At 36.7% G+C, this 15,042-nt stretch overlaps 4 protein-coding genes across 6 annotated transcripts in view; all 4 read left to right on the top strand.

Annotated features, from left to right (window-relative positions):
- Positions 1-2,355, top strand: part of LOC104799266 (D-lactate dehydrogenase [cytochrome], mitochondrial) — a 7,230-nt gene extending 4,875 nt beyond the window's left edge. For both annotated transcript variants that reach the window (XM_010521685.2, XM_010521684.2), the window contains exons 12-20: positions 1-58; positions 131-239; positions 358-467; positions 757-819; positions 1,019-1,098; positions 1,224-1,354; positions 1,723-1,766; positions 1,860-2,000; positions 2,089-2,355. In XM_010521685.2, coding sequence (XP_010519987.1) covers positions 1-58; positions 131-239; positions 358-467; positions 757-819; positions 1,019-1,098; positions 1,224-1,354; positions 1,723-1,766; positions 1,860-1,979 — 715 coding nt within the window. In that variant the 3' untranslated portion in view covers positions 1,980-2,000; positions 2,089-2,355. The remainder of the gene's footprint in view (positions 59-130; positions 240-357; positions 468-756; positions 820-1,018; positions 1,099-1,223; positions 1,355-1,722; positions 1,767-1,859; positions 2,001-2,088) is intronic.
- Positions 2,356-2,561: 206 nt separating this feature from the next.
- LOC104799265 (probable carboxylesterase 15) lies at positions 2,562-6,638 on the top strand. Its single transcript, XM_010521683.2, has 2 exons — positions 2,562-3,526; positions 6,183-6,638. The coding sequence occupies exons 1-2, from the start codon at positions 2,838-2,840 to the stop codon at positions 6,490-6,492; spliced, it is 999 nt and encodes a 332-aa protein (XP_010519985.1). The 5' UTR covers positions 2,562-2,837; the 3' UTR covers positions 6,493-6,638.
- Positions 6,639-8,455: 1,817 nt separating this feature from the next.
- LOC104799264 (myosin-binding protein 7) lies at positions 8,456-11,769 on the top strand. The gene is made up of 4 exons (XM_010521682.2): positions 8,456-8,855; positions 9,037-10,724; positions 10,844-10,890; positions 11,190-11,769. Exons 2-4 carry the CDS (start codon positions 9,366-9,368, stop codon positions 11,290-11,292), a joined length of 1,509 nt encoding a protein of 502 aa, XP_010519984.1. The 5' UTR covers positions 8,456-8,855; positions 9,037-9,365; the 3' UTR covers positions 11,293-11,769.
- A 493-nt stretch (positions 11,770-12,262) lies between these two features.
- On the top strand, positions 12,263-14,423 carry LOC104799263 (F-box protein At5g06550). 2 transcript variants are annotated; one of them, XM_010521680.1, is made up of 2 exons: positions 12,263-13,699; positions 13,966-14,423. In XM_010521680.1, exons 1-2 carry the CDS (start codon positions 12,375-12,377, stop codon positions 14,204-14,206), a joined length of 1,566 nt encoding a protein of 521 aa, XP_010519982.1. In that variant the 5' UTR covers positions 12,263-12,374; the 3' UTR covers positions 14,207-14,423. The 2 variants fall into 2 exon arrangements, with proteins under 2 accessions (XP_010519982.1, XP_010519983.1); XM_010521681.2 differs by having other exon boundaries at positions 13,956-14,141.
- The last annotated feature ends 619 nt before the right edge of the window (positions 14,424-15,042 follow it).

Here is a 15,042-nt window from a genome sequence, read left to right as displayed (position 1 = left end):
CCCTACAATAAAGGATGCAGCAGATGTTGCCATTGCTGCGATGTTGTCTGGAATACAGGTTGGACCTCTGCTTTTGAACAATTAAAAGCTCTTGTCCGAATGCTTCACATTATATTTGCATCCTCATCAGGTGTCAAGAGTGGAGCTCCTAGATGAGGTCCAAGTGAGGGCTATCAATTTGGCAAATGGAAAGAGCTTGCCAGAAGTTCCTACGCTGATGTTTGAATTTGTGGGAACTGGTAACATAACCTTATTTTATCTCGTATTTTTTGTATAATTGATAATAAAGTTGTATTTCATAGAACACGATTTTCTCCCATCACACACAATCATTTTGTTTCTTTGTTTTTTAATTAGAGGCTTATGCACGTGAGCAAACTCAAATTGTTCAGAAGATTGCTTCTGAACACAATGGATCAGATTTCACTTTTGCAGAAGAACCTGAAGCTAAGAAGGAACTGTGGAAGGTAATGTCCCCTAACATCACCATGGGCCTCAGTCTTCCAACACAAGAAGGAAAACACATAAATTGCGGAAAATGATATAGAAAGATTTGTATCCAGTCCTAGAATTTTTCGTGATATGCTGGTTTTTTTACCACACTAGTTATTACTTACAACTGGATTTCTACAAAATGGCTGTCTGGGTGTTTCTTTTATTTTTCATGAATCCATGTATTGTTCATAGGAAGATCGTAAAGTGGTTTAGTTCCCAACTAAAATCAGTGATCATAGACTCTCTCTCTCTCACACACAGATCAGAAAGGAGGCGCTCTGGGCTTGTTTTGCTATGGCACCGGGTTACGAGGCAATGATTTCGGTAGGTTGTTTTCTGAAAATTGTTGTCGATCAGGATGAACTATCATAGCTACCATCTAGTGCTTCTGGTTATGTTACATCATAACACTTGGCATCGATTTGCTTATCTTTTATACCTAGGGGAAGATATGTTTCTTTTACAAAATAATCATTGGTGTGGATATCGAGATCCTTGAAGTTTGGAACTTTTTCTTCTCCAGGATGTATGTGTTCCTTTGTCACACCTTGCGGAGCTAATATCGAGATCAAAGAAAGAGCTCGATGCATCAAAATTGTTGTGGTATCTTTCATATCCCTGTATTATCCCAGTGGCATGAACACCAAAGATGTATTTCGCAGATTCCTTGTCATTTTATTCGATCTTCTAAAGCAATATGCCGACTTTTTGTTGGTTTCCAAATGCAGCACCGTCGTTGCGCATGCTGGCGATGGGAATTTCCATACTATAATAATGTTTGATCCGAGCAAAGAAGACCAAAGAAGGACAGCTGAAAGATTGAACCAGTTTATGGTACACACTGCCCTTTCCTTGGATGGTGAGTTCTTTCTATTTCGCAGTTATTCGACCAATGTTCTCTGGAACTTCATAACGGGTTCTTCGCCAAAAAAAAAATAAAAAGAATGACGGAACTTAGAGAATGTCGGTGCTTAAAATAAGTTTTCTTCCGAACGAAATAGCCGATACATAGACTATTTATGCTGCTGCAGTTGTGCAAATGTTTTCCATCTTTTATGCTTGTTCCATATTCTACTCTCTACTAACCAGTATGCCATTGTTCTAAATGCATCTCCGCTTGTTTTCTTTCTTTCTTTTTTTTGTTTTACCTCCGGGTTAAAACCCGAAAGCGCATAAAACCGAAAATTATTACTCGGGTACTAAACTTATTTGATTCTACTTGTCAAGGAACATGCACTGGTGAGCATGGAGTTGGAACAGGGAAAATGAAGGTAACTCTGCTTTTTAACAGCTCTTGTTTATCTAAACTCTTCAGCCACATGAATAAGTACAACAGCTTATACCATGTGTTGTCTCCCCTCAAGTACCTGGAGAAGGAACTCGGAATCGAAGCATTACAGACAATGAAGAGAATCAAAACGGCGTTGGACCCAAACAACATCATGAATCCCGGAAAGCTCATCCCTCCTCACGTCTGTTTCTAGATCTCTTTTTCCCCCTCTTCGGTAAGTTTCTCGGCCATAAATATCATGATTGTTACATGAAATAACACTCCTAAATCATTTTTTTTCCGATCTTATCGGTCGTCACTAGATATTAGATGAACTCAACGGGTAAATGTCGGGTCCGGCCGATCTTTGTATGCGGGGAAGGAGAGAAGATAAGTATGGAGTTTCTAAAGGCATGAACCAGAACAGTGAAACTGAGATGTCTGTGTGTGGGTAATAATAGTGTTGTCTTTTGTGTAATTTTAATGTATGTCCAAAACAGATGATGCTAGCGTTCACGTCATCTTTTGCTTTCACCCTTTACAATTTCCTCTCTTTTTAACATGGCCATTTATTTTATTTTTTTAAGACAGCTTTTAAGCTAATTTATTGTCGTAGAAAACCTTAACTACTTAATATAAATACCTAAAATTTTAAAATAAATTCAAATAATATTGGACTAATCTTCTACATTTTTCTTACCTAAATCATATCACCATGAATTTAAATACAAATAAGAAGATTAGTACATTACACACCATTATATATATACATATACATATAGCATGTGTTTATTTCATCTCTCTCTCTTGTTTGAACAAAAAGTCATACGTTTTACTGTGCACGCACGCTTTATGACATCCAATCATAAAAAACAATCTTTCGAGAAGAAGACGTATCCATCCTCTCCAAATGGATATATCTTCATCCCCCCCATTTTTTTTTTGTCCTAATCTCAATCCACTCGCTCTCTATATATACACCCTTCCCCTCCCCATTCCTCCTCCATACCCGCATCTATACACACATACATACACCTATATAGACAAGTAGAGAAAGAAGAACAGGAGAAAAATGGGTTCACTTCCACGTCCACACGTGACAGAAGACTGCATGGGAATGCTTCAGCTCCTAAGCGATGGCACGGTCTTGAGGGCTGAAACCCTAAACCTAATCTCCAAAATCCCCAATAAGACCTCCACTCTCCAACACGATCGTTCCGTTATATTCAAAGACATCGTCTTTCACAAACCCAACAATCTCCTCCTCCGTCTCTACAAACCCAACAACCATCAACCTAACCATAAGCTCCCAATCCTCGTCTTCTTTCATGGCGGTGGCTTCTGCTTCGGCTCTTTCTCTTGGCCCAACTCCCATAACTGCTGCCTTAAGCTCGCCTCCGAACTCAACGCCATGGTCGTGGCCCCTGATTACAGGCTGGCTCCTGAACATAGGCTTCCTTCTGCACTTGACGATGCTCAAGTCGCCCTCGTGTGGGTTCGCAGCCAGTCTCGCGGTGAGGGCACTGATGTGTGGTTCGAGTCCGGGGAAGTTGACTTTGACCGAGTTTACGTGGTGGGTGACTCGTCGGGCGGGAATATTGCCCACCACTTGGCTGTCCGGTTGGGAGTCGGTTCGCCCGGTTTGAGGCCGGTTAGGGTACGAGGTTATGTTCTGTTGGCGCCGTTTTTTGGTGGGGAGATCAGGACAAAGTCTGAGGAGGGTCCTGACGAGGCTCTGCTCAACTTGGACATTCTTGACAAGTAAGCACTACACGTTTTTTTTTTGTGTTCGTCTTTTGGAACAGATTATATACACTTTCATAAAAATAAAGATTAATACATTAACATCGACATGGATATACTTACATATATATATATATATGCATATTTGTTTGTTATCATGTGTATAATCTCATTTACCAACATAGCAGATAAAACTTTGGGACAACTTATATCGATTTAAAGAAATAGAATACGGATTTTTGACAAAAAAAAAACATAGCAGATAACTTACATATAGTTTATTATACTTAGTCACTGCTTTTAATTTGAATAGTAGATTAATTTCATATATTAAGAAACATTATAGATGATTTCGAGCATCTATCTTTCAACTTATACATTTTGCAAATATATATATATATATATGTCTTTGTCATTTACTTTATTGAAGTGATTAGCCTATTCCCACGAGGAAAGTGCCTCTTGGTAAATACCCTAAGGTACAAATATACGTTGCGTTGTCGCTTGATGTATCGCCATATGTTGCTTTCCGAAAGCTACGCAATTTTCTAATTAATTTCATTTTGATTACGAAATTACGTGCATGCCTGTCTCTTTGTGTGTGGATTCAAATATTCGACACAACATACGCACATACATACACATATATATATATATATGTATATATATATATATATATATATATTAATTTTTTTATATTTTAATGAAAAAAGTTATCGATATTTACTTCCAATACCCAAGGACCCATACAAGAAAGTATTTTAGTTTTTTTTAATCCTCTTTATATGGTTTGATCACCCAAACTAATTAAGATGCTTAATTATTGATAGGGTTATGCCGCTTTCCCTTTTCCCTACTATTTATTACCCCACTAATCATGAATAATTTTTTCATAATAATTCATTAAATATGCGTCATGCAATTAACTTAGCATGCCGCCAAAATTGCCTTTCCAAAAATATTAATTTAATCCCCCCAATATATATACACACACACACATAATATATATTCATATCATAAGGTCATTTTCATGTCCTGCCATCATATGAAGATTAGTGGTTGACCAAGTAATAATAGTAATAATAATCAGTCGACATGTCATGTTCATTTTCTAAATATATATGGAGATAGTGGCCGGTCCATTATCTTCGTCTCCAATCTCATATTTGAATATGATTCTCTGTCACTTTATTAGTCTAATCCCTTTTGCTTACACATACATGACTAGATTATGATAACTTAATACTTTTCTACAATGGCTAATATTAGAATCTTAATAAACTAATCATATATCAAAATACCAATATTAATTAGACCAAAATTGGTAATAATTTGGAGTTTGTTTTCTACAAAAACAGTTGTGCGTTAATTAATGGCTCCGAATTATATTACATATTAATGTGGTGGAACAATAGAACAATATAATTACGTAATAATAGAGTATGTAAATGCAGTTGTGGGATAGAATATTATAATCCAAAATATAAGGTAAGTAGTTTTTTTAATCCAAAATATATAATTACGTAATAATATATAGAGTATATAATAGCTTGAGAAATTATTCATTGTCTATCAAGCAGTCTACATATTTACTTGGCATTATATAAAAAATATCCTTATTTTGCTATTTTGAATTCAACAAATATTTTTCTCTAACTGTGACTATGTGATCCTTTTGACCCAAAATATAGTATAGTCACATTTTGATCTTATTGACTATAACGTTAAATTTATCGTGATCACATTAATTTATTATATTTATACCTTATATATCTTACTAATCATTTGATTAAAATATCATAAATTTAACATTGTGAGTAATAAGATCAATATATGACCACGCTATATTTCGGATTATGTGGATCACATGGTTACAGTTAAAAAAGAGTATGTGTTGAAATCAAAATAACAAAGAAATGGTATTTTTGATAATGTCTCTATTTACTTTCTTTTAATGATAATTCCATTTATATTAGATACTACAAAGTGTTTTTAAAATGCTTTGAATGATTTAACACAAGTTGCAAATAGATTTTATCCAATAAGTTGCATCAGTTTAATTTAGTGCTATATAATTATTTGTATTTTGTCATATATGCAATCACTATTTCTGACATCACACACACAGTCTACGTATGTGCCTACGTGGAGGCATAAGGGTCATACATCATACACACACACACATATATATATATATATCCTCGTCATGGCATATGATTTTCTTTTACCTTTAAATTATAACAATGAACGTGATCTGCTCAATTCATGACCATTCGCATAAAGTGGCTAATGTCCACTAGAAACATATGCATCCCTATATATATATATATATATGTATAATTAAGGAGTAGTTATCCTAATATAATTAAAATTAGTATTAATTTTTTGAAGTAATTTATATAAATTAATGAAAATTAATATTAATTTAACGAATATATATATTACCTAGTTCAACGGTTTTATGGAGTTCAAAACCCGACTAATCACATAGTTTTGGAAATTCCATATAAAATGCAAATGATTAATCTTATTTTTACATATATAGGGATATGGATATAGATATACGCGCATGGAAATTCATATATAGTCATGTAACTATCCATATATATAAGATAAAACCATTTATCCAAAAACAATCCATACATAAGATGTATTTTTGTCTTAATGTTGAAAGGTTTTGGAGGTTGTCATTGCCAAAAGGAGCAACAAGGGACCACCCAATAGCGAATCCCTTAGGACCGACGAGCCCGAGGCTCGAGCCATGGAGTCTAGACCCGATCTTGGTCATCGTCGGCGGCTCGGAACTTCTCAGGGACAGGGCCAGTGATTATGCGGACAAGTTGAAGAAGATGAAGAAGAAGATCCATTACTTGGAGTTCAAAGACGAGGAGCACGGTTTCTTCACAAATGATCCGAATTCAGATGTTTCCGAACAAGTTCTTCGTGCCGTCGAGAGATTTATGATCGAGAATTCCACAGAATAAAACTCGTTTTTGAGTTTGTGATCTGTTTAGGGATTTGTAGGGTTTTTTCTTCTTTCATAGCATCAACCTTGATGGCAATATGAATAAGCAATTGAAATGGATTATGGAATGAATTTGTGTTGTTATATTCTATATATGGTCTTTTTACCACATAACTAAAGCTGTTTTTTTAATTTATTATTAAATTTGTTATGAGCTTTGGACAAGCAATTGAAATAATTATAGGTTTACTAGGATTGTTCGCTACACAATTTATTATTACGTACGTCGTGGTTTTATATTGTTACATAATGGTTTAGGAAATTAACTGTGTTGTAACTGATAATACATACATACATACATACATACATACATACATACATACATACATACATACATACATACATACATACATACATACATACATACATACATACATACATACATACATACATACATACATACATACATACATACATACATACATAGGTGGATTCGGTTGGAAGTGGATAATCTCTAACGTATTTTACAAAATGGATTGGGACACACCAACATGGTTGGAAACTGAAAATATTTAATGGTTACATTAAACTTAGGAGCAAGTCCAATATTAGCTACATAGCCCTAATTATAGGTTTATATAATTAAGAAAAAAAATATACTTTTCAAAATAAAAACGTTTTGTTATTGCTACATGGCCATGTTGATCTATATATTACAATAGAAAAACATATTTGGGAGTTTCATGGTTCTAGGTTTCAATATAAAACTCATTAAACATTTTTAAAACAAAAGTAACCAAAACAAAAACTTAAAACAAGAAAAATAAAATAAAATTCTCTTTTAAAAAATACTTTCTATAATAAAATCGATTTGGTAAAAAAAATAATAAAATCTAAACTAAACCAAAAACCGGAGATTGGATTGGACCCGACGGCCGATTCTATTCTACAACCAAATAATTTAATAAAATAAATAAATTAAAAATAAATCGAACAAAAAAAGTCCAACTATTCAACCATGGGCCGTGTTGAACGAGTCTTTTCAACGTTGACAGCCCAACAAAATATCTTCCAGGCCTTTTATTTGCTCCTTTGAATTACTTTTGGTCCAAAACTCAATAAATAAATAAATAAATCCGTTGAATTTAAAATGCCTTTGGAAGTTGAAACATTCCACAAAATCTCTACACTGTAAAAAGTGAGATTACAAATTTATTTATTTTTAAAAATTGGGATTATAATTATTTTGTGCTTATGCCCCTCACTTATGCATTAAGTAAACCAATTTATTAGATAAACTCCTTAACTAATATATATAGTCTAATAAACCATCTCCTTAATTATCTGATTATTATTTTCAATGTAGTTATTTTTTATATTACTTCTGAATATGAATTCTTCTGGAAATATATAAAACCTAATTATCCAGCATGATTACTAAAGAATTCAACCCTATTAACAATTTGGTACTAAAAACAAATAAATGTAGACAATATCTTAGGGACACCAAAAATAAAATACAAATTAAGAATCATAAAACATAAAATATCAAATGTCATATCAGTTAACACGAAATTAGATTCCGATCGCCTGAAATTTTAATTTTTTTTTAGAATTTCGAATCGTGATAATATATATATATATATATATATAGAATATTAATTAATGCCATAACTACAATTTTTACAAAACATAAACATGAAAGAGATGTCTAATTGGGTTTTTCATATTTCGTTCGTTGATTTAATTATACTCTACATAAAAATACTCATTGTAATTTTTTTGTTAAAATATATTAACATTAATTATTTTAATAATAAAGTAATCTATTTTAATTACCTGGATTTCCTGACCTGTACATTCCCCAGGTAAAGACACCTCAGCGGACGAAGATCTCAGCCGTTTGTTTCAACTACAAGCGCATCTCAACCGTCCATTGTTCCCTATCCCTTCCGATTTTACCAAAAATAACCTTCAGTCGCCATTGACACGAACCTCCATGAAAAGCCTTGGCGATTAATATAGCGACAAGAATAAGAAAAATAGAAAACAGATTACGAAAATTCAGAAGACCAGAGAGAAGACAACTTAGGGTTTCGCAAAAGAAATCTCTCGCTCTTTTTCGTTTCGTTGCCACGGTTTTTTTTTCCCTTGCTTCCCTCCGAACACGATTTTGTTTTTTTATTTTCTTTTTCTTTTTCTCTGCTTTTCCTTTTCGTTTTCCCGGAAAAAGCGAGGGGGGAGAGAGAGGGAGAGAGTTTCTGGTGGTGTGGATTTTGGTGTAATTTGTGGAACAGAGGAGGAGAAATTAGAGAAAAGCTGTTTTTCCTTTGAGAATTCCGACGTTGGCTTGAACTTCCTACCATTTCTGGATTTTCGAGGGTAAGACAGTTTTCGATTTCCGCTGATTCGTGCTCGAATTTGTTCTTCGTATCCTGTGGGAATATTCCGCGTGGAAGAATTTTCTCGCGGAAGGCAGAGTCGTCGCATTGGTTTGAATGGATTATGTTGGAAAATTGAATTTCTAAGGAGCTAATTCCGAGAAAATTGTGTTTTTCCGCAGACCAGCTTCACCTGGATTCATTTCCCGGGAAAATTACTGCCCCGAAATCCAGCTTCGGCTTTCCGAGTTCCCCCAGTTTTCAGGCCTTCTTTTCCTCCGTTGAATAATCTATATCTCATTATTGACCTGGGGATTTTTTGTACGATTTGGTTGCTTGAGGAGCACAATTGGTATTACTGTAGGTTTGCGGTTTCGATCTCCGGATCCAGATTCCGGAGAAAGGTTTGGGGAATGAGGATACGTTTGGTTTGTAATATAGCTCTCGACGATTGGTGATATGACCTTGTGATACAATCTGGGATTGGGAATCGGATACAACAATATAACATATGGAGATTGGAACGGTTTCGTCTCCCGGGGATGTGATCAAGTGCTGTGATTGCGGTTGCAATTGTTCTCTGAACAATGGTTCATCAGGCTCCTGGATCCGTTCCGTGAAGCGAAAGTACGAGGAGTTGGAGAATGATAACCGATTCCATGTCCCGGGGCTGGACCTGGACTTGTTTTCGAATGCCAAAGTCCAGATCGAGAATGAGTGCGAATTGTTACGGGAGACTGTTACCAGTCAACAACAAGCAATTCAGGATTTGTATGCTGAACTCGAGGAAGAGAGAAATGCTTCATCGACAGCTGCTAATGAGGCGATGTCGATGATACTGAGGTTGCAGAGGGAAAAGGCTGAAATCCAAATGGAAGCTAGGCAGTTTAAACGTTTCGCCGAAGAGAAAATGGAACACGACCAACAAGAGCTTTTGAATTTGGAAGAATCGGACTATAAAAAGGATCAGACGATTCAGGCTCTGCAATGTGAGGTCCAAGCATACAGGCATAGAATGATGAGTTTCGGGCTAACGGAGGCAGAGGCTGATGGTGAGAAGAGCTTATTCAGCCGTAACCCGAGTATGATTGATATTGATGCCCAATATGACCTCCCCACATATGACTATCCTCCTCTAAAGTGCAATTTGAACGAGAACCCGGGTCCTTTGGATTCTGATATTGATGTTGCAGATGTAGAGCACTACCCAATTGCCGATTCTCCTCAGGGACGAGAACATCTGAAGAGTTTGGAGCGTAGGATCAGCCAGATGGAGAGAAATCCTAGCTTTACCCAGTTAAACGGTGATTCCTCGGGAAGCAGGAATGTTTTGGAGAAAGTGGTGGTCGGTCACACTCCTAGGCGTTTAAGACATTTCAGGAGAATTTCAGCTGATAGTTCGAGTTCACCCCTGGGAACTACAAGGGAACTAAGGCCAGAATTTCTCATCGATTCTCCGAGGTCTAACAATGGCAGCTTCAAGAAAGTGCAGGGCGTCTCATACACGGAAGATAACACTGTTGCAAAGAATAAAGATGACTCATCTGAAATAGGAGATGACATGAGTGATAGAGTTTACACCATTGATTCTGTCCATAATGGTGTCGATATGAATTCTCCCAGGGTACAGTTCAATCAGCCTGATCTGGGTGATCCCGATATCAAGAAGCTCTACACGAGGCTTCAAGCACTCGAGGCCGACAGGGAATCCATGAGGCAGGCGATTATGTCTATGAGGACCGAGAAAGCCCAATTAGTACTTTTGAAAGAAATAGCTCAACATCTATCGAAGGAAGTTGCCCCGGAACGGAGATTGCCCGTGAGGAAACCTTCCGTTGTTGGAGTTTTCTCTTTTATGTCTATCTTCAAAGTAAATTTTCCTTCTTATTTCACTTCCCTGAATGTGTTATTATATTGCTAAAGCAACTTGAACTAGTTTTAATGCATTAGTGCAAACCTTAATTGCGCTTTTTCGATCTTTCTTTGCAGTGGATCACGTCTTTCGTTTTCTGGAGAAAGAAGGCTCGCCGAAGCAAGTAAGTTGATTACACACACTATCAAACTCTGATTAGTTTATGCTTATGCTTGGCTTCCAGCTTTGTAGTACTTTGAAAAACATAAAAACTATCAGGAGATACATTCGAACTTTGATCACACACTCATGCACCAGAAAGTTTTTCTAGGGTTTCTGAAACGTGGATCAAATCGTCCTCAGAATTAAGAAAATCGACTTTCAGCGATACGGGTCCTTAGGGTCGTGACTGTTGTGTGAACTAATCGCATCTGTTTGCTGTTTCCGGGCTAATTCCCAGGCGCTGTGATTGTGAAAATGCAGATACATGTATGGGATGTCGACGAACAACATGGGATTGCTAATGCTATTAGACAAAGGCCCTCGAACAAGACAGTGGAGATGTCTCACGAGTACACAGGTTTGAAAACCGAGCTCGGAACACAGGATGTGAATACTGTGGTGAATGGTTTTATGAAGTCGTTTTCTCGGGTGAATTCTCGCTCTTCGATCTTCCATTTCCTCGTGGTTGCGGAGATTTGTTTGTAATGTGCAGTGCTTCTTCTTCTTCTCCTTCGTATTCTTCTCTTCTCCTTCTATTGTGCAATCTTCATTTGTTGTGTTTCCCTCAATAGAAACGGTTTGAATGCATTTCTTTCTTGTGGGGTTTGATGATATATAAGCCTTGAGAGGAGGAGAGAACTGGAGCTATGCTACCTTTGTATAGTTCCCTCAAAAGTCAAAGTCAAAGTCAAAGGCACGAATTTGATTATAAGATGTGTATAATTTGTCTTTTTTTTTTTAATTCATATTCTTTGATTTGATTTTTATTCTTATTTTTGGTGGGAAAACTATGGGCCTTTTGATTATTACCAATCTACAGTTTAGCTTCTCGACGACAGTATATTTTTTGTTTGTTTGATCTCTGTAATTCTTGTCCGTTGTGTTCAAACACACATATCTTGAATTTAATATCTATGGGTTTTGCTTATGATTGATGCGAGTAAAATTATGAAATTTGTCAAAAGGTTTGTGGTATATTTCAATCTATATTTAAATGGATTATATTTTGAGATTTGAAGATGAGGTTCCGCGTTTGGGCTTATCATGTTATGTTATAAGATATGCTTCAAGACGTGTAAACATGATAGTATTATATACAAATGTATAAACAACTATTTGTGATTAACTTCATTATGATAGTGAGATTTGTATCATATAATAACCAGCTACATACGATTTATTTAATTAAACATTCAATTATTTTTATATTTATTTGGACTCTTAATTTTAAATATAATTTCCCTTAATTTTTAAATCATACTTAAGAATATAACTACACATTATTTGATTTGGAATCAAAATGTCAAATAAATAAAAATAAAACATTTGAGGGTAACGAAAAAAAAAAAAACGAGCCGCTACTGCCGAACCCTAACCACCGCCTCCTGAAACCCAAAACCCCTTCGCTTCGGCGATCTTCTTTTCGCGGCCTCTGTGCCATCAATAATGCCAAGCTGCAGGAATCTAATGCAAAATTTGAAGCGCATTAAGCGGAAGAAATCCAAATCCAAACCCAGAACTTCTTCTTCGTCCTCGAAGAAGCAGAAACTCGTTCCAGGTGAACCCGAGTTTCCGTACACAGAGAATGCGATAGCCGAAGAACTAGACAGTGAAGAGAAGGAAGAAGACGAAGGCTTTAACCTAAAAAATTCAACTCCTTCACGCGACCATGGAGTTCAACCTCTTGGAAACCTGTATTTCAACCCGGGTTCAGTGAACGCGAGGAACTCCGGATTAGGTAATCTCCAGATTCTGTCCGATGAGCTGGTTTTGGATATTCTAGGGCTTTTGGATGCGACCCATTTGGGTGTTTTGGCTAATGTGAGTAAATCGTTCTATATTTTTGCCAATCACGAGCCGCTGTGGAGGAATCTAGTGTTAGATGAGCTAAAAGGCGAGTTCTTGTTTGGTGGGTCGTGGAAATCTACTTATGTAGCTACTCGTTACCCAGAATTCAAGTTCGAGGGTGCTATTGATTCATGTTTAAAGGTCAGAGACTTCTACTCTGATTATCTGTTTCAGAGCTGGTTGTGTGCTAATCTCGAAATGAAACCGGAGTGGCTCGAAAGAGATAATATAACCCGTGTAAGAGGCATTTCCGTCGAAGAATTTATCGAGAAATTCGAGGAACCAAATAAGCCAGTTTTGTTGGAAGGTTGTTTGGATGATTGGCCTGCAATGAGGAAATGGTCGAGAGATTATTTGACTAAGGTGGCTGGGGATGTTGCTTTTGCTGTTGGCCCTGTGGAAATGAAGCTCGAGGACTATTTTAGGTATTCGGATAGAGTAAGGGAAGAGAGGCCATTGTACTTGTTTGATCCTAGGTTTGCAGAGAAAGTCCCTACATTGGGTTTGGAGTTTGATGTTCCTAAATACTTCAGAGAGGATTTGTTTAACGTTCTTGGCAAAGATCGACCCGATTATAGATGGATCATAATAGGGCCATCTGGGTCAGGATCATCTTTCCACATCGATCCTAATTCAACATCGGCTTGGAACGCTGTGATCACAGGGTCTAAGAAATGGATTTTGTTCCCACCGGATGTTGTTCCTCCAGGCGTCCATCCAAGTCCAGATGGAGCAGAGGTGGCTTGCCCTGTTTCCATAATCGAATGGTTCATGAACTTTTATGGTGCTACAAAGAATTGGAAGAAGAAACCTATCGAGTGCATTTGCAAAGCCGGGGAAGTGATTTTCGTACCTAACGGGTGGTGGCATCTGGTCATTAACTTGGAGGAATCGATTGCCATTACGCAGAATTATGTCAGCAGGTAAAGACGCCTCCTTTAGGCCCTTTACTACTGTCTCTTTAGCAAGGAATATGCACACAGTTTGAACTCAATCTTCAGATTACGTGTTCCATATCTAGAATTTGGAACTACACATGCATTTGCAGCTCTTGTCTAGTATACTATTAGGTAGCAGCAGCTAGGCACATTTATAAACCCGATATCGCTCTTTCCATCTTGAAAACGTGACCTTTTACTGCCATTTTTCGAGCAGTTCTGACATGTAACTATGTTTAAGGGAACCGCAGGAGGAATTTGTTGAACGTGCTGGATTTTCTGAAGAAGCCAAATGCGAAAGAGCTCGTTTCCGGAACAAGAGACAGAGTGAATTTGCACGATAAGTTCGGGAATGCCATTGAAACAGCCTTTCCTGGAACTATCCAGGAGTTAGAGAAGAAGGCTGAAGATAAAAGAGCCAGAGAAGGAAAAGTTTCCTTCTGGGACTCTGTAACAGACTCAAAGGCTGGTGCTTTCAAGCTCTCTTTCTGAATGACAAAAGCTCGCTTCTGATTCAGGGCATTGAGTTATTAGAACGGGTAAGTTCAGAGCCATATGTATTCATTCATTCAATGGAGGAAAGCTTCAGGATCTTGACATTCTTCTTCGCCCTCTATTACTGAATTTACTTGTCGAAATGGATATTCAACCCTTTGTATTTGAAATATTTACAATATTGTTTTAACATATGTAATACAGTTAAAATATAGTTTTTTTTTTTACTAAAGATTGAACCTTTTTAAAAAATTTCGAGTGAATTGAGACATGAGAGATATCATAGAAGAGAAATATTTACATACATGCATGCACGCTCTACACTTCCAGTGTAAATATAATGTAACATATATCTATCCGTACACAATATAGTATGAACAAGTACATATGTGTTTGTATGGATATAGCATATATGTGTGTGGAAGATCTGGAAGTCCACGTGGAGGGTCCAGAAGCGAGAAGAAGTCCACGTGGCAAAGACAAAAGTGGGAAAGACGAGTCAGAACCACCAATACTGTGGACGTTCGTGATATCAACCCTTATATTATTAATCAAAAAAGCTACTTAATTAATTTGAATTAATTAAACAATTAATGCACTTTGTATTTTTTCAAAGGAATATATAAAATGTGAAAGTTCGGACAGCTTGAAGATGGGACCAGACAGGAAGAGAGTGATGGTGTAGTGGAGAAGAGGTTCTTCGTAGTCACGTCTCTGTCACGTGTCTTCCTCTTCCTTTAGGACGGCACCGCCCCCTTTTCCCTCCTTTTCTTTTAGATACACACGTTGATATTATATATATCTACGTATATATGTGCACGTACATATATATA

The sequence above is a fragment of the Tarenaya hassleriana genome, unplaced genomic scaffold (assembly GCF_000463585.1).
Source record: "Tarenaya hassleriana unplaced genomic scaffold, ASM46358v1 Cleome6, whole genome shotgun sequence".
Classification (NCBI taxonomy): domain Eukaryota; kingdom Viridiplantae; phylum Streptophyta; class Magnoliopsida; order Brassicales; family Cleomaceae; genus Tarenaya; species Tarenaya hassleriana.
This window is presented reverse-complemented; position numbering and strand designations above follow the sequence as displayed.

What these genes read in the sequence shown, in the direction of transcription:
- LOC104799264 (XM_010521682.2), top strand. Translation starts at nt 9,366, where the DNA reads ATGGAGATTGGAACGGTTTCGTCTCCCGGGGATGTGATCAAGTGCTGT. An exon ending in CTTTTATGTCTATCTTCAAA is followed by an intron (nt 10,725 to 10,843) that starts GTAAATTTTCCT and finishes CTTTCTTTGCAG; the next exon opens with TGGATCACGTCTTTCGTTTT. An exon ending in AAGAAGGCTCGCCGAAGCAA is followed by an intron (nt 10,891 to 11,189) that starts GTAAGTTGATTA and finishes GTGAAAATGCAG; the next exon opens with ATACATGTATGGGATGTCGA.
- LOC104799265 (XM_010521683.2), top strand. Translation starts at nt 2,838, where the DNA reads ATGGGTTCACTTCCACGTCCACACGTGACAGAAGACTGCATGGGAATG. An exon ending in AACTTGGACATTCTTGACAA is followed by an intron (nt 3,527 to 6,182) that starts GTAAGCACTACA and finishes TAATGTTGAAAG; the next exon opens with GTTTTGGAGGTTGTCATTGC.
- LOC104799263 (XM_010521680.1), top strand. Translation starts at nt 12,375, where the DNA reads ATGCCAAGCTGCAGGAATCTAATGCAAAATTTGAAGCGCATTAAGCGG. An exon ending in ACGCAGAATTATGTCAGCAG is followed by an intron (nt 13,700 to 13,965) that starts GTAAAGACGCCT and finishes AGGGAACCGCAG; the next exon opens with GAGGAATTTGTTGAACGTGC.